General features: G+C 40.1%; 1 protein-coding gene across 1 annotated transcript in view; it reads left to right on the forward strand.

Annotated features, from left to right (window-relative positions):
* The first annotated feature begins 3,096 nt into the window (after window positions 1-3,096).
* IPO8 (importin 8) overlaps window positions 3,097-23,714 on the forward strand; it is a 52,147-nt gene continuing 31,529 nt past the window's right edge. The window contains exons 1-9 of the mRNA XM_075504032.1: window positions 3,097-3,305; window positions 11,962-12,043; window positions 14,175-14,331; window positions 16,975-17,133; window positions 18,116-18,272; window positions 19,333-19,422; window positions 20,222-20,316; window positions 20,901-20,985; window positions 23,546-23,680. Coding sequence (XP_075360147.1) covers window positions 3,222-3,305; window positions 11,962-12,043; window positions 14,175-14,331; window positions 16,975-17,133; window positions 18,116-18,272; window positions 19,333-19,422; window positions 20,222-20,316; window positions 20,901-20,985; window positions 23,546-23,680 — 1,044 coding nt within the window. The 5' untranslated portion in view covers window positions 3,097-3,221. The remainder of the gene's footprint in view (window positions 3,306-11,961; window positions 12,044-14,174; window positions 14,332-16,974; window positions 17,134-18,115; window positions 18,273-19,332; window positions 19,423-20,221; window positions 20,317-20,900; window positions 20,986-23,545; window positions 23,681-23,714) is intronic.

Consider the following 23,714-nt stretch of genomic DNA (forward strand, 5'->3'; position numbering starts at 1 on the left):
GATTCTTTATTTTGCAGAGTAGCAAAACAGATTAAAAAAACCCCCCACATTCCAATTCATTTCCAGATCCGTTATTTTGAAGTGGATGAAGCCCAAAACATTAACAGAATCTTTGCTCTAACAAAAAGGCATATGAGTTCTTGCTTATAAGTAGTTACTTTGATCCTGAAGTTTTTGAAGTTACATAAAAGGATTTCAATTAATGACTAAACTTATTTTTAGAATAACATAGCCACTGGTATCTATGGAGGTTCATGTTTTACAGAAAGAAGCATCCAGGCATACATCAAACCCAGCTCACAGGTAGACTAAAATGCTTGCAACAATACTACCCACAACTAAATCACAGCTGACATGTTACAAAGGAAATTACTATTGTTGAACTGGCTGTTACTCGATTTAGAGACTTGCTGGCATTGCCTCATTGATGGCTGTGTGCACAAAAAGCATGTCTTAAAAGCAAAATCGTAGGTGTAAGATCTTTTCCACTTTTTTTGTAGTGAATGTTGTGTGTTTCAGATGCCGTTCTAAATACAAGTGGTAAGTGCAATAAAATTATAAAAAACATTTTAGGAAGATGTTAAAATAGCCTTTAAGCATATTTTGTCCTTTATTGATATGTTTTACATCACCAGCTCCACGAGACTAAAGTCCTTCAATGAATAAATTTCATAACTTTTAAGTTCACCACTACAGATGAATACACAGAAATGGAATAAAACAGCAGTGCTTTTAAACTGTCCATAACATACTAATTTTGGAAAAGGAAGTAGAGCTATAACACTACAAATCCTTTAAAGTAATTTGGTTTTAGTATGATACATGATCCAAGATCTTCGAAATGGGCAGTTTTCACTGGACTAGTCTTATTTACTATCTTAACCAAAATGGGAAAATGGCAAAGAATTACCATAGTTAACAATATATACTTTTTACAATCACATTGGTTTTCGTTTAGACTTTATGATTACTGAACAGTCTCGCCTGCTTTAAGAAGAAATGAAAAGGTGAATGAAAGTACCTACAATTTCTTGCTAGATGCTGTAGAGCTGCATTACTGGAGAACAGAAAGACAGTTCTTGAGTGATAATGATCAGGTGTTCTGCACCACTTCAAAAAGTGATGAAAACCACAAGAGAGTGCACAATCTCCACATGCTAGGTAGGTGTAATTCATTTTTACAGCTAGATTCTTTTTTAATTATAGGCAAACTTATTAAGGGACAATTTGTTTTGCATGAAATCAGTATGGTATTAGCTGCTTTAACATTTTCCTTGTAAATAATTTAGGCTCTTAAGTTATTTAGTGGCAGTAAAGATGTTGTGGCAAGCATTACCATGTAGTCCCCTTGGTTAGAGAAGGGTATCCCTACCATAAATGGCACTGCTGTGCATTCAGCATTGTTAAGACGACTATTCTTCAGTATAGGTCAGGTAATATGTAAGCTGAGGGAAGTACTGCCGTTTTCTTAATTGAGGAGCAGTAATGAGAAATCACGTTTTATACTGTAATTACAATGATCAAATGACATATTTTCCAATTGTATTCTTAAGGCATCTATATAATGGGATGATCTTGTAATTGCCCTTGCGTTTGACTCTTCCAAAAAACAGCAAATAGTCTTTCTGTTCTTTCTACCAGTTAATAACACGTCTCTGGTTTGTAAATATTATGTAAAACATCACCTGCAGAAGTAACCGAAGGATTTGGCTCACTAAGGTCATATTAGTCATGAGGTTTTTCTGGCATGCTGTTGGTCTGTGAACTGCACCTTTGACAGTCATCTTACACCTGCACGGATGTTTAAATCTTCCTTTGGTTCACCTGCATGTTCTAGGATTTAAGGAGAAAAACAGGAGGACAGAGGTGGAGAAGCACAGTGGGGCAGATGCTTGCAGTTAGAAGTGGTGTTTGCATATTCTTGACAATCTGAGTGGTAAGCACCTTCCACCCACTTTCACACACAAATACCATTAAGGTAAGCAAACCATTTTCAGGGTCCACTACTCTACATAATGATGAGGACAAGTATTACAAAGAAACATGCTCAGAAGCACAGTAGGAATTATGATGTGTGTCCCAACCGCACATTTTAGTAAGTTCCTTGCAGCAAACTTCTGTCTTCCTGCATGTTGCGAGTCTTTCTTGCCCAGCTGCACACACCTTACGTACCTGGATAACTGTGTGTGTGTGCGAACAATGTCGGTTCTCCAGTATGGAACTGACCTCACCACCATTCAGTCTTCGTGTTCTCACTTTAATTCTCGTGCAAAGAACTCCCATGGTAGCAAATACAGAAAAATCAAGCCTGGTACACAAGCTCGGAAACTACTAGAAAAAGGAATAAACTGTTAAGAAGGAAAACGAGGATTTTTTATTTTAAGTGCAGTGAAAGTATGTGCTGGCAAAGACAGCACAGAGGGTCTGGAAGCATCCCGTGGGTTGGGCAACCAAATGTCTGTGGGACTGGCATGCCTTAGGCAGTGCTGCCTCTCACTGCAAGGTACCAAAAGAGGCCACCAAGCAGCGATGGACGGAGGTACCTCGACACAACTGCTGTCGTGGCAGCTGTACCCTGGCCTAGCTATCGCCGTCCCCTCACTGCAGCGGCTGCCCGGGCCTGCTGCCTGCCGCGGTCCTGTGCCGCAGGGCCCGGCTTCCCCTCCATCATCGCCATGACAGCGACGGTTTGCCATCAGCCGAGTCTCCTGTTGGTGTCTCCGGGGTCGGAGCACGGGACAGGCGTCCCTGGGTGCACAGGCTGCAGCAGAGGAGCCGGCAGCCGTACACACACCGTGAAGACAGCACCCTCCCCACTCCCGGCTGCTCTCTCCCTCAGGGACAGGGGCGCGGCGGGCTCCACAGCCTACATTCCGTACCACGACATGGCCGCCCCACAGAGCCACGGCCTGGGAACCGCTCCCTAACCCCGCCCGCTGCGAGCCACCCCGGCTGACTTTTATCCGTACAACAAGATGGCGGCCACCTCTCGCCGACCTCTGCTCGGAGCCAGAAGGAGGCGCTGCCGCCGTAAAGCAGTGCCCGTTTCCCGATACCCAGCTGTCGCAAACCGGTGAATGGCTCTGGAGAGGGACCGGGGGGGGTGGGGGACACGAGCCTGTGACTGTGGCACGGGGGGGCGGCGGCGCTAGCGGCGGCAGCGGCTCCTCTTCCTCCTCCTGCCCCGGGGAAGCGCTGCGCGCCGGCGAGGGAAGGGGAAGATGGATCCCAACAGGATCATCCAGGCTCTGAAGGGCACCATAGACCCCAAGCTGCGCATCGCCGCCGAGAACGAGCTCAATCAGGTGAGGGGGGCGGACGGCCCCGGCCGGGACCCGCCGGCGGCCTGCCCCGCCCCCGCCCCGCCGCGCCGCGCCTCGCCTCGCCCCGGCCGCCGCGCGGCACGGGGCCGACCGGCCCCGCCGGCAGGGGCGGGGGGCTGTCGGGGTGCGCCCCCTCCTCCGCGCCCGGGAGCGCGGCCGCCCGCTCCGCTCTGCAGCGAGGGGCTGTGGGGCGGGGGTCCCCGCGCCGCTGCCCTCCCCCTGCGCGGGCTGCAGCGGGAAGCGGGGCTGGGCCGGGGGCGGCGGCGGCGGCATCCCCCGCCGGAGCGGGCCCTTCCGCGCCGGCTGTCAGCGGCCGCCCCGCCGCGCCGCCGGCCCGGGCGCTCGGCCGCAGGGCCGGGCGGGAGCGGCCCGGTCCGGCTGCCGGGACCCCCGGGGCGGGGTCTGCCGCTGCGAGACCTGCCGGCTCTCGGAGCCTCCGGGTGGCGGGCGCGGAGCGCGGCCGCGGCGGTCCCTGATCCGCGCCGTAGGTGCCCGGCGGCTGGGCGGAATCGCTGCCCTCACTCAGTTTTGTCCTTAATTTTGTGAGCCTGGGAGCAGGGCGTAGCGAGGTGAAGTGCGGCGATCTGATCTCGGCGTGGCCTCAGCACTAACGTTCAGTGTTTGGTGCTGGAAGGCATGACACTGAGCTCCGCTCCGCTCAGGTCTCTCTCTTGCTCTTACAGACGATAGATAGCAGTGACTCTCGGGGATTCGTTTTGTCCCGTCCAGCAGCATGCCAAGTAAAACTTTGAGAAAGGCACGTTAGATGTTTGTGGGTAGTATTTATCACAGCATCCCACAGTTAATGCAGCGGCAGTGTGCGCTGAATCAAAAATGTGACCGCAGTCTCAATTTGGACGTTTGAAAAAAAGAGAAGGTTCCCATGCGCAGCATTCATAAAGGTTTAACCTCTATACTTCGATGGAACATTTGATCAGTTTTATTGGAGGACTTGGATTTTTTGACTGCGTTCGTGTGTTAACAAAATGGTCAATGAGAATTGGCTGTCAGGAATTACTGCTACTTCAGGATTGCTACTCTGGCTTAATTTTCTATTTAGGCAACTTAAAACTCCTTCTGAATTAGCTGTAGCTAATCCTTGCTTTAGCAGTTGGCAAGATCCTTTAGCAAATCAGTGGATTAAGTGCCGGACATTGAGAACGCTCTTGGGGATAGTTAGATAAAAATGCAAAACTTTTTTTCTTTATTTGGCATAGTTACTTTAAAAATTCATCAGTACCTATTTTTATCCCTACTATTAAGGACTGAGAGGGAAATTATCAATATTTGTCAGCAGCCTGTTGCACAGGAATCAAAACTACAATAATAAACTGCTGCATGTTTGGCAGGCTCAGAACAAAGGGGCAGCTGTCTGGATTCCTGGGTCCTGCTCCTAACGCTGCCATTTTAACATCACCAATAAGTACTGTGAAGCTCAGGAAAAGTTTTGAAAGTGTTTTAAAATTGAGATCTGTAAAATGTTTTAAGTTCAAGTGATGGATAATGCAATTCTCGTGAAAGACGCAGGTTTCAGATTCAAGAGTGCAAGTATATTTATTGAGAACAGGTTGAGATAGAGATTTTTATTTAAAATAGCTGACACATTTTCCCTTTTCTAACTATTACAAAGAATGAATCTTGAAGTTAAGACATACCTATTACTGCGTAGGCTTCCTGTTACTAAATGAAGCATAATGTATCTGACTGACATAATGTACTGATGCAGTGCTGGGTTTGACATGACTTTTTGGATGAGTGGAACAAAAGTGCTCCTGAGGAATGTCAATTAACGTGGGCCTTTGACATCTTGAAGCCTTTCAGTACTTTTGAAGCAAGACTTCAAAGCGACATGTCAGACTCCCATGTATCTAATGATAGTGTTGACATGTAACTGTGTTCCTGCAAGTAGTGGAATCCAGATGCTGTTCTAGCTTTTATCTTGTTCTAGCAAAGGAACCAATCCACCAAGCAAACAGAATACCCTCCAACAATAAGTGCTTGAAGTGATAATACCACACTTGGCCAAACAGAACAGGGGTCACCTTTATTCTGTGCGCTAGTTAAAGTGATGCTGCTCCTGATACATGCTAACAGGTATTGAGGTAAAACTTTTCTTGTGTTAGCCCATCTGCAGTGTGCATTTGCTTTCAAGTTTGAATCCGGGTAGTGACAGGAGCTTCCCAGAGAGTGTAAATCCTACTCGTCCACCAATATAGCACCTCTCTGTAGGCACCTCATTGCTTGTACCAATACAGAGTCCTTTAGAACGGTATCATAATAGTCCTGACTCTATAATTCGCTTACAGTGTAAAGTGTGGGGACTGGAGTTAAAATGAATGAAAGCTTGCCTACCTGTAAAAAGTCCCAGCATGTTTGAAAATGCCTCTTTCTCTTCCGTATGTTCCTGCAGCTGTGTAAAGGTAGAGCTAAATCAATGAAGTTGCTCTCTGCCTTCTGGATTATCACCTAAATGCATTCAGAAATGGAATCAAGATTCCTTTTTTTTTTGCCCTTATTATATCTCTTGGAAGGCTGTTTGTGAATTTTCTTCCTCCCGTAGCTAGAAACAAGTGTTGGTTTCCAGCCTAAATTAATTTATGGTCCATTTATATCCATTTTTGCCAATCTTACTTCTTAACTAGAATAGGTTTCTTGATACCCGCTCTGACATGTTTGTCAAAGGCTGATCCCTACTGGCCTGCTTTCCTAGCTTCAACCAGCTGTATTCCCTTTACCTTATCATAAAACTGAATTTATGAAATCTAATAATAGGAGAGCACAGCTCTTCTCCGCACTTGTGTCCCTTTGAATTAATCTTTCTTGTGCAATCTGGTCATTTGTGTTTGCAGCATTCCAGAAAGTCTCACGCTCAATGCCACTAATATCTCATTTGATACATCCTAAAACTACAATTATCTTCTTTGTGTCCAACGCTTACGTATTTCTTATCACTTAATATACCAAGGTCCTTTTATCCTGTGGTTGTTCCTCACTAAGAAACCTCAAGGTTTTAGGAGAAATTCCTGTTACCCTTGAGTGCATGACCATGTACTTTGCCCTGTTAGCCCACTCCATTTTTGTTGGTGCAGTTCTAAAGATCATTCAGTTCTTTGTAGTTTTGTGGGATTTTTCTGATCTTTCTCCTTGGATGATGCATGCTCCTTCTGAGTCATCAACAAACTTGACTTCTCTCGGTGACCTGAACACAAATGCAAGTGTGGGATTTGTCTGAAATGTGATTCTTGATAAACTAGAGCAGTAATTTCCTGCCAGGTCAGTAATCCCTATCATGTAGCTGCTGTCATTTCCCTTTTAGCCTGTTGATTTTCTAAGTGTACACATCTTTCCATCCCCCTCTTCTTCTTTCATTTTTTCCCCTCATTTTTTTCTTCAGCTCTGTCACATCATAGTTGGTGTGCACCTTAGGATCATATTTATCAATCATACTGTACTTATTAGAACAGTCAATTATCCTACCAAGAAAGATACCCAATTTCTGTTCACTTTTCTTTGATATCTGTTCTAGACTGTTACTCTGGTTAGGTCTGTCTCCTGGACATCAGGGACTTCTGCTGATTTTATTTTTTTTTTTTTTAATGGCTAAATACTGCTTTCACATGGCAGTTCTTGGAGTGTTGTGGAATGTACTGTCTGATTATGTGAACATACAAAGTCATCTCTGATTCCAATTCAGATAGGATTACCATACAGTTTTTATGGTAATCTTCATTGGCTCAACCTGCTGTAATACATTTCTTTGGCCTGTAATAAAGGGGAAAATAAGAACACAATTGCAGAATAAGAACACGCTTTGTTTAAATACTGAAAAAGAGTTGCAGAATTTGGCTTTGACAGGAACTGAGAAGCAGTGCTGGAAGAAGAGAAAGAAGTGTGAGAAATTGCCCAAATACAGAAGAGTCCAGAATAAAGTTGGGCTTCCTTCCATATCTTCCGCATCTTTGTTGAGCTGGCTTCCATAGTAGGCAGGGATCTTAAGACCACTCTGAAAGTGACAATGAGCACCTCATGGTCCCTAGAGGAAGGAATCTCAGGTATTTGCATTGAAGACCAATTCGATGAGGAAGTTGACTTGCATGGTTAGAAGTGCTGTGAAAGTGGAGTTTGAGACTGGACAAGTTTGGCAGCAGAACCCACAGAGGAAAGAATCTCAGGTAGCTTCTTCTATGTGTTTATTTTCACTGTGTGTGAAAACACTGTGCATTTTCCCCTCCCTAAATGATGGCTTTGCATGTAGGCAGGGAAAGAAGAAAGTGTCTTTTGAAGGTCTAGTTTGTTTTAACAACCTATGTGTGACTGTCACCGTAAAAACCAAGGGAGAAAATAACTATTAAGAACTGCAAAAATATTCCCAAGTGTGACAAATACTGATGGAGTTTCTAAGTAACACATTTTCAGTGCACAACAAACAGAAAATAAAACTTAGTAAACCAGATAGTTGAGCATTCAAACCAAATGCATGAAAGCCTTAAAATAATATTCATAAACAACTAATTGCATGCATATTCAAGGTACATTTTTTTCCTGTGTGTTCATCTTTGCAAACAAAGATGTTGTGCCTTGATTTGTCAGCAATTTTTACGTGCCAGACTCGGATTCAGGGGTACGGAGAAAGAGATGTTGTTTACTGCTGGTGGAGAAGGATGGTCTTGGCTTTGCTTGCAGAACCTGAGGGAAGGCTCCAGTTTTCCAAGTCCATTGTCCTGTCCTAGATTGTCCTGTTGTTGTTCTGCAGAGGAAGAAGCACCTTTCCGTGCCATTCTGCACTCAGCCACTGTGGATGCTATCACTGCAGTGGGAAGGTTACTGACAAATGTGATTATGGAGCAGTTGCTTGCTGTGGGCTTTAAATGCGACAGCAAGCAAGACACAAGAATTGTACTTACTGGAATGAGTTTAATAGTATATAGTTCATGATAACCTGGGAGCCAAATCTGAATGTTAGATGATAAAAGTATTTGCTACAGTAGGATCCATTTGGGGAAACTTTTATGTATTTTTCCTGCTTATCTCTCCTAGTATTCTAGTCTTTTACATATAACAGTGTTCATCTTGCTGTTTTTCAGTGGCCCATCTGAGGGTGTCATCTGTTCTTGAGTGTCATCTGTTCTATGCCTAATCAAATGGAAGAGGAAATAGGCAAAAAAATGATGTGTTCTGTGACGTTTTGAAGAGTGGAGCTGTGATGCTGAGGCAGGGAAGAATGCATGTTAGGCCAGAGGTGAAAGGACAGAGTGCAGAAAGCTGTACAGCTACAGTGCACAGATCCTGAGACAGTGGACATAGGTGGAACAAGATGCGTGGGGACATAGGCATCTCCTTGGTCATTGCTGTAAATTTACTCAGTTGTATCTTACCAGTGCTGTATACCTCTTACAGTTTAGTTGCTAGCCTTGCACATTGCTGTACCCCATCCTCTTAATCCCAATGGAAATTAAATATTTTTTTTTTAGCATAAATGCTCTGATATGTGATTCATGCAAGAGTAGTCAGTACATGTTTTACACAGCTTTAAAATAATCGTTGTTCTTTATAAGTAGTCAGTGAAAGTTAATCTTTCAAAAACTTGTACTTTCTTCTTCAAAGTAAACATATGCCCCCATCGATCAGCACCTTCATAGAAAGTTTTACCAAATCACAACAATGTGAATTCAAGGCAATGTAATTATTCACAAACTGCACAAAGCAGCGTGCCGTGTTACAGGAGTTGCGCTGAAGGTCCTTTTCGGCCATCTGGTGCCTCCCTGCGGCTCCTGGGCACGGCTCTTCAAAATCAGCAGCTAGCTTTCCATTCCTTCCGTGGGACTGACGATATTCCTGCTCTCCCTTGGTAAAAGTTCAGGTGCAGCTGTAATGATACAAATAACTGTCTTGCTGAACTCATCCAGCTCTGAGGTCTCTTCCTTGTCTCTTTCCATTTACACAGTGCACACCTGACAATTGCTCTGCACCTGCTCGCGTGATACGTACAGCTTTACTTGCTGGTGTCCAGGAGCCTGTTTCCTGGGCAAGGCAGGGAAGGATACATCCCAAGATCACAATTAGCATGACAACTGAACGAATGAGAATGTGCTGGTATAGGAAAAATGTTACTGCATGCAGCTTTTTAAAAAGTCCTCTGTTCCAAAAATTTTTTGCAAGCAGTATATAGTTTTCCTGACTGGGTTTGTTGCTGTACAAGTGAGCAGGATAGCATTTGAGCTTCACAAATAAAACAGAATCAGGTGGCTTTTTCTAAAATGGGCATACAATCTCTGTTGATATCTGCAACATTCATGTTTCTGATGATGAGTTGAAAAGGAAGCTATGTAAAAATGTGAATTATGGGATGGAATGAGGAAACTAGGGCATTGTTCAAAGTCGTAATATAAAGGTAATGATAATAGTATGGAGTAGAAGGATTTAGTGGGAGCTTGATACTGTGTCCCTGTGATCTCTTTAGGGTTGTCAGTATGTGAATTGTAAAGAAGCCCTCATAGCAGTGTGCTGGTAGGGATGAGGCCCCCTCTGAGACACTGTTGTGTACCTTCTGAGTAACATGTCTTTTATCACTCCAGGCGCTTGCTGAGAGGCTTCGCTCTGCAGGCCAAATAACCATATTTGTATATATCCTGGCAAAACTTCAGGGGTAGCGGTTGTGCGCCAGCACAAGTGGTACCAATAAAGCTTCCTGGAGTAGCGGTGACTTTAACGTAGATTCAGTAAAAGCTGTTTGCACAGAGAAAGGGAAGTAATTTATACTGTTACCACTGTGTCCACCCTAAATGTGGTACTGGTAGGATTACTGCAGGAGAAAACAACAACAACAAAACAACCCCCCAAAAGGTTGCATTCTTAATCAATGTGTTTTTAGTAGTAAAAGCTGTTCATAGACTGGCTGAGGACAGCATATTGGCACTATTTAGAAGAAAAAAGATGATTAGAGTTCATGCACATTTTTGCTTTTCTGCGCTGCTGGGATTCCTCCTGTTTTCCTTATCTCCCTGGGAGTTGGGTGTTGAGTGCTGGAGGCTGCTGCAGCCTACTGCGGCCCTGTGGGTCAGAACGCACCAACATTCTACAGATTCTGCCCAGTAGCGACTGAAGGACAAGCTTTGGACTCCAGTATACTCGATTAAAAGGTCATCTTTGGAATCCAGTGCGCTTCAACCAGTTGACGCTGAAAGCTGGTATTTCAGCGTGTCCGTAGATAAATGGAGTTCCTGTGCTGTCTGTTACAGCTTTTACTTTATTTGGAGCATTCCTTATGGATAATTAAAGTTTATAAGAAAGAGAATTGCAGGAGAGTATGCTTTTCATTTGCCATTACTGCTTTTATCTGAGATCTGAGATTACTCTATAAACATCAAATGAATCTCTGAGCACAGAGTAGGTTAGAATTACAGTATCATTTTAATGAGTAAAATGAGGGCCAGAAAGTTAAGTGATTTGGTAAAATTATTGAATGATAGCATTGTGGTGCAGCTGTTACACTTAGGCATCATGAAAGCAATGTAATTTTACCTCATTATGGAAATGTTAGCTCAAGGAACTGTGGGCATGAAGAGCAGAACGTACCTCTTCTTTCACAGCTTTCGAATGAGGCAAAGTTTACAGAAGGATGTAGTATACTTGTACTTAAAGCACAGCTCTGGAAACAACCACAGAACTGCCAGGCATAATCTAGCTGGAAAGAAATACTATAAAAGGTGAAATAAAGCGAGCTTCTGCCATCTAGCCCCAAGAAACATCTCTCTTTGAATGTAAAGCACATGGACCTAAGTGATGAAAGATCAGATCTACTAGTAACTACTGATATTGCCAAGGCTTAGCAGTAACTGCACCATGCTGAGTCAATGATTCTTCACGTTGGAGGACCCCTGTTGAATGACAGCAGTATAATGCTATCAGATTTTCACATCTTTTAAATCTGGCATGCTTTGCTCAGAAGTTCAGTGAGCATTGTTTTCTCTTTGAAATTCTTCAGCTGCGTGGCTGATGTAGTGTTTGAAAAGTTCCCAGGAAGGCTGTGGGTTTTGAAATATTATCTGTCTATGCATGATTTTAATTAAAAATGGTTATTCCACTGTGTTTCACCAGTTTTTATTTTTCCGTTAAGGTACACTATGCATCTAGTTTGTTAAAAGATAGCTGTATAATATATGACTAATGCTGATGCTGTTTACACTTGAAAATAATTTTAAATGGTTTTCTTACTCTCTTCAAAATTCAGTATTGCTATTATACCACAATCTATTTGCAAATAAATGGTATGTATTGATGAAACATGTCAATATCCATTTGACTTATGAGGCTAAGTTAAATAATTCAAAGACAGATCTGTAGTGCTTCGCATTATGCATTCTCAGAATTATTTAAATATTCATTATCACTAATCTCTAATAGAGAGCCTTGTTGCATTACTTATTCTACCCATGTGCCATTATATGCTCGGCTTTTACAAGTAATTATTTGGATTGCTGCAGATCTGCGTAAATCCAAGTGCTAAAACCTTTCATACTTCATGAGGAGAGTTGAAGAACACTGCAAAATCCTTAGTTTGTATTTCTTATTCAGCTTTTGGTAATACGGTCTTCTTTAAACATAGTGATTTGCTAACTGTGTTTTGTATGTATTTCAGTCCTATAAGATCATCAATTTTGCTCCAAGTCTACTGCAAATCATAGTATCAGATCAAGTTGAATTTCCAGTGCGTCAAGCAGGTGAGATAAATTCCTTGTTTCATTTTCTTTCAGTAGAAAGTCAGTCTGTTAGTTATTTCAACAGAGTATTGAGCTGTTGCGATATAAGTAAGTTCACGTTTGTTCTGAATGTGGAAATGAAAAGGATCTATCTTTGCCGTTTCTTTCCTACATGAGGGTCAGATAAAACCATGGGTATAGGGTAGAGTCCTGTTTTGGCTTCCTTGTGTTTGTAGTGATCTCTACTGGATTGCTGTGATACTGATATGAAAAGAGAATGATTTCTGCTCAAAACTGAGCAGCCAGGGAGCCTTAGGTATTCTTTCTTCTGGTGGTGAAGAAGTGGTGATGCTAAGACAAGTGGGAGTTTAAAAAAAAAAAAAAGCGGATCTCATTTGAATACATGTTTCTCTATTTGAATCCCTTTTCCTGGAAAAATGAAAGTTTCTGAAGAATGAAAAAAACATAGTTCCCTAGGTCAAGGGTAGCCACATATGCTTAATCAGTATCTATGGTGTCTGCTCACAAAAGTAGATATGAAGGAAGGTCACATCACTGGTAAGTTATAAATTTGTAGTCTGAGCATGTCTAGAAAGATTGCCCAACTGTGTGTGTGAGTTCAGGTATGGTGATGCCGTTAACTTTAGGGTATATGTTTGTGTAAGATCAGATTCTAAATTCTCATAATCTATTTTAACTACTCCTATACAATATTTTTGACAGATAAAGAAAATATTCAGCTTTTTCAAGAAATTGATGAATAGTGCTTCGTTCACAGCTCTGTTTTTATCCTATGGAACAGCATTTCCCAAAGAAGCACTGTGGTTTTTTTGTACAGATCCTGTTAATCCCCGGAATGCGTTGGGATGTGCTGACATACACTGTTTGTCATGCTGGCGTGTATTTTTTCAAAGATAATCCAACTTTGAATGGCATTGTTAAACCATTTTGTAGTGAAATTTGATGCTTAATTTAGACTCCATAAGGTCATTTTTATAAATTAATCTTTCATTTTGGTATCATTCAGGAAAAAAAAAGTAGAACATAATTTTTTTAAATTTTTGTTTAATTTTTTAATTTTTTACAGAGTAGGGGTATAACATAGAAAAGCATATTTAAATTACATTTGTAAGTCAACAGATTTCCCTGGGAATTTTTTAAAAGCCAAAAATTTGTATAACAACAAGGTCTATGGACAAAGTACATTAAAGTCTTGGGCTGGTCTTTCTGGACCTGTTTCTTGTCTGAATATTCTGGCATGTCATAGACAAAGAACTGTTTTTCCTCTTGCTCCTGTGAAATATTTTACAAACTACATGTTTTCATACTTCATAATTTGTCATCACCAAGAAAAATGATTGTACCCAAGGATATCTTATTTATACTTTAAAACCCTAGCTAGTAATCAACCAAAATAGTACAGGGATAAGAGTTTATTAAGAATGTTCCTTTAATGTCTTACGCCATATTTCCTATGTTTCCTAAAGAATGCCTACAGGCATTTTAGTACTGAGGCATAAATGCTGCTTTATTTTCAGTTGAAGATTAACTTTATTTTTCATGGTTTTTCATGTGAGACAGAAGGGAACAATTCTAAGGGATTATGGGAAATCCTAATAGTGAGATAAAGCTTAGGGAATTCACAACAAACATTTCTGTCTGCATAGAAGGTAGGCCACGTGCCAGTTTCATACTGGGCATTTCCCCAAGCAGAGTGTCCCATCTGCGTGTGCAATGATTTGTTTACACGAGCCTTCCAAAACTTCACTTACTGAGCTTGAGTAGTTGTTTTGGGGATGAGTAAAAATGCAGATAAGTGGATTTTTGTTTGCTTGTTTAGAACGATGGAATATTATGTCCATATGGAAGACTGCTGTAATAAAGAATATACCCTGATAGAAGCTGACTGAAATACTATCCTGTTCTGTTTAGGACCAGGCACTTGAGTCTGATCTTGTGTGGAATCATAAAAAAAAAAAAGGTTTTCTGACTCAGCTGTGCTTAGTGCCTACAATTGTTAAGAACTCATGCAGTGGTTTTCAGTTGTCTTTTCAACTCTTTGTTCTACTTTGAACTGTACTACATGTTGAGCACAGAGTAATGTGGAGATGTGTTAGAATTAAATTATTATTTCCTCAATGTTTATACTTAGCTGCCATTTACCTGAAGAACATGGTGACACAGTACTGGCCAGACCGTGAACCACCTCCTGGAGAAGCAGTATTTCCATTCAACATTCATGAAAATGATCGTCAGCAGATTCGTGATAACATTGTAGAAGGAATAATTCGTTCTCCTGACTTAGTGAGGTACCTTATATTGTGTGGGGATATTTCTATAGCTGAAGTTTGCAGACTTACCAGTCCGGATGTAGTTAATGTGAGACTCTCAGTTTCTCGGGAGATGAAGCAAGTACTTCTTTTGAAAATGTAATAATAATAAATTTTACCGTATTTATTTGCACTTGTTTTTCAGAAATGTATTAACCTGGCTAAGAGCTCTGTGATGTGATTTGTCCTCTTATGGTGTAGTTTAAAGTGTCTTCAAACACTTGCTGTAGTGACAGCCTGTCATTTGGCTGATCCAGAACAGATAGTATAGAGGGCTATCTGCAATATGGAATTACCCATTCACAGAAATACTGCCCAAGATATTTTCCTTTTTTTTTTTTTCCCCTAGTAGCCCTTTTCTCAATTACTTTTGCAATTTTTATATGTAATCTCAGTATTTAAATGTGTGTTAGCATTCTTGGTTTTAAGATGTTAAAAAAATGAAGAAATGCTGTTCTCTTTTTGCTGGAAGAATAGTTAAGATTCACAGACATACTACAATCTATGATTGTTCACCACTCTAATTAAAGTGAGGCTGATAGGGTGGGATTAGGCTGTAGTGTATAGATGTTCATCTTTGAAAAACAGAAGAAAATCTTCCTCTTCTCTCCTCCTCCTCTCCACCAGCTAGGCGCCCAAAGATGTCTTTTTTTGTCAGTAGTCATATCCGGAGGAGGAGTGATTGTCTATAGATTGAAATTAGGATTAGAGAAAACACTTCAAAAAAATAATGAAACACCAGAAAGCATTAGGCTGCTATAGCATTGCTGTCGCTGGAGGTCTTTATGAATAGATTAGACAAACACCTGCCAGGACTGCTTATATCCTGCACTGGGACAGGAAAATGAACTAAAACATCGTTTCCAGTTCAGCTTTTCTAACGTGCTCTGACACAGATGTATAGAATCCCAACTGAAAGAGATAGTTGCTCCTTGCCAAGGTTGTGCTACAAGGTAAGGAAGCTTGTGTTGTTTCTGTGATAATGTAATAAAGGCATGTAGTTTCCCCTGCCATCATGTCATAAATACCAAGGCTAAGTTCATACAAAAGAACACAAAATAATGGAAGTTCAAGGAGTTTTTTTGCAAAATAGTTCAGGCATCATTTCATAGCCTGATACTCAAAATGCCCTGACGTTACAGTGACAATCTACATCTAAAATGATTGTTGAAAACCCCAGGACAATCACCTAGAATAAAGTAGAGCATTTCTAAATACTGGCTAAACTTGTAGATTTGTCAGAGGTTAAAAAAGTCAAAGAAACTTTACTGGAACTAGTCTGATGCTGTAATACTGATATTTTTCACTGTTTGCTTGTGTCGTGGTTTAACCCCAGCCGGCAACTAAGCACCACACAGCCGCTCGCTTACTCCCCCCCCAGTGGGATGGGGAAGAGAATTGGAAGAGTAAAAGTGAGAAAACTTGTGGGTTGAGATAAAGATAGTTTAATAAGTAAAGCAAAAGCCACGCACACAAGCAAAGCAAAAGCAGTAATTCATTCACTACTTCCCATCGGCAGGCAGGTGTTCAGCCATCTCCAGGAAAGCAGGGTTCCATCACGCATAACGGTGACTTGGGAAGACAAACGCCATCACTCCGAATGTCCCCCCCTTCCTTCTTCTTCCCCAGCTTTATATACTGAGCATGACATCATATGGTATGGAATAGCCCTTTGGTCAGTTGGGGTCAGCTGTCCCAGCTGTGTCCCCTCCCAGCTTCTTGTGCACCTGGCAGAGCATGGGAAGCTGAAGAGTCCTAGATTTAATATAAGCACTACTTAGCAACAACTAAAACCTCCCTGTATTATCAACACTGTTTTCAGCACAAATCCAAAACATAACCCCATACTAGCTACTATAAAGAAAATTAACTCTATCTTGGCTGAAACCACGACAGCTTGTGAGAATAAGGGGGGAGGAGGAACCAAATCATCAGAGTCTAAATCCTTAGCGGAGCCAAGAGTATTTATTTAAAGCTTCTAGTTCAGTGCCTCTCAGCTTTTTTAGTCACACCTCATTTTGATCAATTAACAATCCTGTCTTGCCTCACCATTGTGAGTGGCATCTAAAGGTGTGTGGAGGGAGATGAATGGTAAGATGTTTTTACCTAATTGGCTCTGCCATATGCTTTGGAGGTTGAGAAGTGCTGTTCTAGAAGATCCCAGGAAAATTGTAATTTCATGAGGAACCTCTGGCTTGGATCATAACACAAGCCAATATTGTTTAATAAAAATTTACAAACTTGTGTTTTTGTCCTTGCGTTCAGCCTCATAAGCATGTAGAAGTATAAACATTCATTTTCAAAGTACAAAGCTAGCTGTTTTCATGAGCAATTCATTGTTTTCAAATATTGCCTGATGGATGTGGAGAGGGAGGAAGAAGGGAGAAAAGTAGCTAAAATGTTCTGAAATTAGCTTCTTGCTTAAAGTTAAATCCCCTGGGATTTTTTTTCCTTGCTTTTCCTCTGCCACTTCCCAGAACTCTTTCAGTGCTGTCAAAATATGTATGATACTCATGTATATTGTGGCAAATAAACCAAGATTTGGGATCTATCCTTTAATATTAAATGCTATGCCATGATCTTATTTACTTCTAATGTATTTCTTTTTCCCTCCTGCCATAGAGCCCAGCTGACAATGTGCCTCCGTGCTATCATTAAACATGACTTTCCCGGCCATTGGACAGCCGTGGTAGACAAGATAGGCTATTACTTGCAGTCTCAGAACAGTGGGAGTTGGCTTGGGAGCCTCCTGTGCCTGTATCAGCTGGTGAAGACTTATGAGTAAGTTGATGTTCATCAGTAGATGCGGAATCAGTACTTTTAGTCTCAGCTGATTACCGAGAATGACATTCTTAAGAGCACTGGCAGGTCTACAAGGAATTCAGATAGGAATTCAGATAGAAAATGGGAATTAATAATTGTCATATGCTTCCTTTCCTGAAAATAAATGAAAACTATTCATCATCTTTATATCACCAGTGAACTGAAAGCAGAGATGCCAGCAATAATCTGTATGAATTTACTGACATTTTTTCTTGAGGCTTTGTACTTTTGATCTGATTTAACCCATCTGTGGAAAATTTCTTAAATGTTTATAACTTCTTTTGTTTGAAGACTCCCCAAATGCTGGATATATGAATGCAAATTATTCTCTACTTCTATGTCATGAATACAGTACTGCCCTTGTCATACACTCCTGTTGCATATTGTTACCTCTACTATCCTCCTGAGAGTCTAAATCCATAAAGTGTAAATTAGGAGACCTATAGTGTGCTTTCTCACTCATTTCTAAAAAAAAATTATCTGTTGTTAGAAACATATGTGAAAACCGCACAAAAGAAATGTAAATGGAGAAAGAGATAATCTTTTCAAAACAAAGGAATTGTCTTTCCCTTTCAATTGCTGTTGACTCCTATTTGTTCAGCACCCAACGTGGGTTTGGTGTTGGTACGAATGTCAGAGAAATTCAAGTCCCTGCTCCTCTGAGCTGACAATTCAGTAGTAAAGAACATTAGTTCTTCCTCCCAATAGCTGCATTTATATAAGGTAGCATTTGTTGGTTTTCATTTCTCTGTTTATAGGTTAGAGAATTTGCACAAATTGTTGAGATGGGGGCTAGAGGAGGGGAGAGTGAATAAGCGAGTGCTGGATGTTAATTTATATTTTTTTTTTTAGGGTACAGAAATTAAATTGCTGGTGGGGAGTAGGCATTAGAATCTCCTGGCATGTAGATCCTGGACCAACATTTTTGTTTCCTTTGCAGATACAAAAAAGCAGAGGAGCGAGATCCTCTCATAGCAGCAATGCAAATATTTTTGCCTCGGATTCAGCAGCAGATGATCCAGCTTCTGCCTGATAACTCCCATTACTCTGTACTGCTTCAGAAACAAATCTTAAAAATCTTCTATGCTCTTGTTCAGGTTGGCATCTGTGTAGAGGAAAACCGAAACTTTTACTTTGTTGGGCACAATGACCCCCTTCAGTACACTCATGGGTGTGATTGAATAAGAATACCAATTTGGATGGGAAAAGTAATGTACAATAAACAGCTTTTGTAAAAATATGATCTTCACAGATTTTTATACTTAAAAACTGGTCACATGATCCCCCAGATTAAATTTTTAATCAACCTAGGTACTTCTGCATATGCTATCTGTAAGCTTACTGGAGAAATGTTCCTATTTTTATAAAGTCACGCATAACCTGATATAAACTGTATGGTTATCTAGACTGTGTTTGTTGGCCTCTGAAAGTGTCAGTAGTGCATATTGTAGTATAATTGTCAAATAGTGCACTTCAGTAGGTGGCGTTTCTCATTATCTTCTGAAGATCTGGCAGAAATTATTTATCAAGGCACATGCATTTTACAGAGATGAGTTTGGGTCTTACAGGGATGAGTTTGGTGAGGAAGTACTTTTAGAGAATGAGAAACAAAACAAGATCCTGCATAAGGGGCAGCCTGAAGATTCTTACTGGGGGTTAAAAAGCTGAAATAGTTTGTTATTAGATGGGGTAGGATTAAAAAGATCCTGAGATCCTATTTTACTTTTCAATAGCTTGCCTGAATATTGTCACTTTGCTTTGGATTTTGTAGGAAGTAAGATTTACTAGATAGTAGCTAGGTAGTAATTAGGAGTACATTTCAGTTACTAAAATGCTATTGGTTTACCCAAGCCCTGTAGTATAGCTACTGTCATGGTCCCCAAAAGTCAGCTGGGCTACTGTAAAGAAGAGGAAAACATAAAAAGAATTGGCAAGTTCTCAGACCAAGGAACTTTCCTCAAATAGTGTCTGCTCAGAAATTCCTCTGTAAATTGTGCCAAGAAGGATGCAATTAGAGTAGTATTGATATCTAACCTAATTAGTTTTAATTTTACTTAAAACCTCATCTTCCTCAGAATGTAACTACTGTAGAAACATCTTCTACCTTTCTCAGAGAAAATTAGTGTTTCATGACTGTGGGTTTTTTTCTTATTTCAGTACGCATTGCCGCTCCAGTTGGTGAATAACCAGACTATGACTCAGTGGATGGAGATCTTCCGTACTATCATCGATAGAAATGTACCTCCAGTAAGTTTTAGTTTTGTAAAGGCCTCTGATACTTGTATGTTGGCATTTGAGGAGCAGTCAGTGTGAAGGTTCCCCAAGTGTTCTTTTTTTTTAAGATGTCATCTATTTAAGATTCTTATCCGTGGAATAAGTGGTGTTTCTGACAGAAACGTAGGAAGATCATGTAAGCTGTCAGAATTTAATTGTCTGAGGTGGTGACACCATGTAAACTCCAGTCTGGGATATTTTGGAAGTTTCCAAATATTTTAGCCAGTTTCTCTGAAACGAGAATCAAAAGCTCATCACAAACCTATCATTTACCTCCGTTCCTCTTTTTCTTTCATCGGCCCTTCATATTTCTTTAATAAAAATAGTAATTAAATTCTTGTTTGTGTGTGTACAACATTAACTGGCATTTCCTAGGTTTTTTAGAAATTTGTTTCACAACCTTAACATTGTTTTAATAGCTTTTGCATTAGTATATAGTTAGGGTATATATGTTTGGAGGAGTTAGTATCATGCTTAATTTTTAAGCCAGAGTGCATGCCACTGTGTAGTATTCAAGTATATGTGAGAGTTTCTGTTTTTTAAATATGCATAATTTTGAAAATTAAAGTACAGTCTTTGTACAAGTATTGCACATATGCAGTTATATTGACTAATTAAGATATTTGAAAATTCCTGAATGTTATATAACTGTTAACCAAAGCTTTAGTTGATGCTGTGCATTTGTATTAGTTTACTCAGCAAGGAATGTTTAAAGCATCATTTTTCACAACAATACACACAGATAATTTAAAATAAATGTATTTATTTGTAGGAGACTTTGCAAATTGATGAAGATGACAGACCGGAGCTGGTGTGGTGGAAATGCAAGAAGTGGGCATTGCATATTGTAGCTCGTCTGTTTGAACGGTAACAAACTAACAAACTGATTAAAAACTAAGTTGGGGTTACAAATCTGTAACGTTACTTGAGGTGCAATTAGACCAGATAGTTCAGTTGATTTAACAGCTCATGGTCACTAAAGAGTTATTCCTGCTGCTGTCCTCTGCCTTGCACTGGCACAGCCACTGGTCTGCGCTCTTAGTGAAATGATTTGACTCTCTAAGATGGCAAGAAACTAGCCCTACAGGAAAAGTAATTTAAAAAAATTTTATTTTTTTTTTTACTACATCCAGCTACAAGTGCTTGTATTCTCAAATGTAAAGGCAGGGGAAGATCTGAAAAGAAATCCATAAATGTGGAAGTTACAGAGCTTGTGACAAAAAGGTGGCTATCTTTATTTGACTATGGTATTGTACCTTATGAGAACCTAAGAAAAGAAAAGTTAAGTGGGGCATTATATGGGTGGTAATGGCCTAGAAGGAACCTGTGGGAAAGGATTCCTTTGAGGATGGAAGACTACTGAGGGTTCTTTGTGTTTTAGAAAGTACTGTGTTTTCCTGACACAGTAGACTTCTCACAATGTAAATATCTGTGACCTCTTCTTTTTAAAGGTATGGAAGTCCTGGAAATGTAACTAAAGAATACTTTGAATTCTCAGAGTTTTTTTTAAAAACATACGCTGTGGGCATACAACAGGTAAGTACAGTTAATTTGTTTCTGAATTAGATCATTTTGGCTGAATAAATATATTGTTTTCAACAATGTGCTCGTATCAACGTTCGTTCATTAAACAAAAATGAACAGTCAGGCAAGTTTTCCTTGTACTGATTGAGAAGTTCTTTAGAACTCAGTGCCATACAACTGAGGTATAATAACACAAATTTTCAGCAATTAAAAAAAACCCTGCAGGAAAATTCTCAGAAAAGGCAAGTGCTGATAAAACAGTATTATGATCATGTATAAACATTCTAGATACAGCTGAGAGAAAAAACTATTGATGCAGAGGCCTCATGTCATAGAAAGGTGTATTTTCAGGCCAGTCTTTAGTAAGTGCTTTTGCTGCAAGTAACTTAGGCACAGTAATCCAATGATACTGTTTTATTTCAGGAAGATACAAACAGATTAGAAAGTGTCTGGAGAATGGCAATAAAAGTTATTTCATACCTGGAAATCATATTTTATGAAAATATAGCATAAATTCACAGTTTGCAAAGAAATTATTTTTGTTGGGGAATGCTAATTATTTGTGATTAACATGGTGTTGCGGAAACAGTTCAGTTATGATAAAGTTGCATAGAAGAGAGGCAGTTCCTGTCAGTTTTGTGCATTTTTCTGCCAGCTCAAGTGTGGGCCCCTGGCAATGTGGGCTTCCAGGCTTTCAGTGTCTCCTTGGTTTGGTGGAATGGCTATAGCAATTGGGTGCCTGAAAGCCCTGAGACTGCTGGCTCCCAAGCTTGGATTTTTTTGGCACAGCTCCTCCTGTTTCTCATTCAGTCTGCCATATACTAGATGACTAGGAGCAGTAGTAATCAGGCTTTTGGCTCAGCTGAAGTTCTTGGGTATCCACACTTTTGGGTTACATATTCCAAACAGGCTCCTAAGAAGCCAGGAGAATGCAGTACGCTCTCCTGTTCATGATTCTGGGCTCTTGATTCCCTTTGGCCTGTAAACCTTGAAAAACACCTGGGAACACTGTTTTTCAAGTGACAACTGCTTGGATAATACGTATTTCCAGAATATGTGGCTCCTCAGCACGCTGCCAGATGAAATATCCCTGACATGGCATCGTACAGTTTAAATTTCCAGTGTCTTTGATGCAGGGTGCCAGCCTGTTGTTGTCACTTCAAGTCAAATTTAAACGAGATTTCAAAATACCAGGATTGTCTGCAAAACAAAATTACTTTTCTCCATCCAGTTTGATAACAGAATAGTTTATCCATCAGCATATTAATTCTCTGTAAATACGTAAATGTTAGGAACTAGAGAGGAATGGTTGTTGTAAGGCTGTAAGCATTAAATGAAAAGGGAAACAGTCTAATATCTATTCTAAACTCCTTGCGATCTTTAACTCCTGTGTGGAAAAATAGACTCCCATGGGCAGTTGTAATTTGAAATACTTAAAGTTTGTCTGTTAAGAGATTAGGTTATGTAGCAGAGGGAGCAGTTTAGCTTTCAAGATAAATAGACTGGACAGTCTGCACATTTCTTCCATTTCTGACTCTTAAATGCTGATTTGTCCCATTTCCTTGCAAAGTTAGTAAGAATTCTATTATGAATATTACATTACTAGGCCTTCATTACTTATTCATCAGTTGTTGAGTGCTGACATATTACTAGAGTCTGTATGAGATATAGACTATTCTTGCCCAAGGAGCATATCGTATAAAAGACTTAAGATCAGACTTAGTACTCCTAATGAAGGAGTTATGTTCAAAATAAGATTTATTATAATGTTGTGAAGAATTAGGAAGCAGGATTGTCTTTCTGAAAATATATGGCTCAATATTTTGTTATGCATTGCCCTTGATTTTTATTGTTATTCATGTACATGCCAATTCTTTACGCTTATTAACACTTAATAGTTCATCTGCCATTAGTGTAGATTAGTGGCTTTGTACTGTAGGTTTTTCTTAGTAGAGCAAGCCTTTATATTAAGGAAGCTTTGTGTGAAAGAGTTTGTGATAGCATGCTAGGTGATACTATCTGATGGTTACAACAGGTAATCAAAGTTAAGGGTTTTGCATCTCTTCTGATTCACAGATTTAGGTGCTAACCTATTTTTCTTTCCTAGTTTAGTATTTCTATTCTTATCACTGTTCTTCCGAAGTAATTTGTCTTCTTTAGGGGCCTGTCCTTAAAAAATGAACACAGACACCACTAACAGATTTAGAAGTCAATGAGTTTGAAAATCTCACTGTGCCTTTTTCTTACCTATTCCAAATTTTGCTGAGGCCTGTGTAAACTGAGCCTGTGAATATTGAAGTATATCTTTGGTATACAATCACAAGTGATCACACAGTGGGGCTAGTAGTAAAGGTAGACATGTACATAAATGCTTGCAGGATTAGATCCTTAATATTTAAATGATTTCTGATTTTTGGGTCAAAGGCATTACAGTGATTACTAACACTAGAACCTCTGCTGTAAAACTAATTAATCTGTCCATGTACATTCACTGAAGAGGTGCACTGCATGTCTATGCATGAGAGAAAATTTTCAGTCTTCATTTAAAAATATAAATTTGTCATTTCTTTAGGTTCTCTTAAGAATCTTAGACCAATACAGGCAAAAAGACTATGTTGCACCACGTGTTCTTCAGCAAACGTTAAATTATCTTAACCAAGGGGTTATTCACTCTGTAACATGGAAGCAAATGAAGCCACACATACAGGTCAGTGCATAAAACCCAGTCATAAACACTGTGT

This window comes from Mycteria americana, chromosome 1 (genome assembly GCF_035582795.1).
Source record: "Mycteria americana isolate JAX WOST 10 ecotype Jacksonville Zoo and Gardens chromosome 1, USCA_MyAme_1.0, whole genome shotgun sequence".
NCBI lineage: Eukaryota > Metazoa > Chordata > Aves > Ciconiiformes > Ciconiidae > Mycteria > Mycteria americana.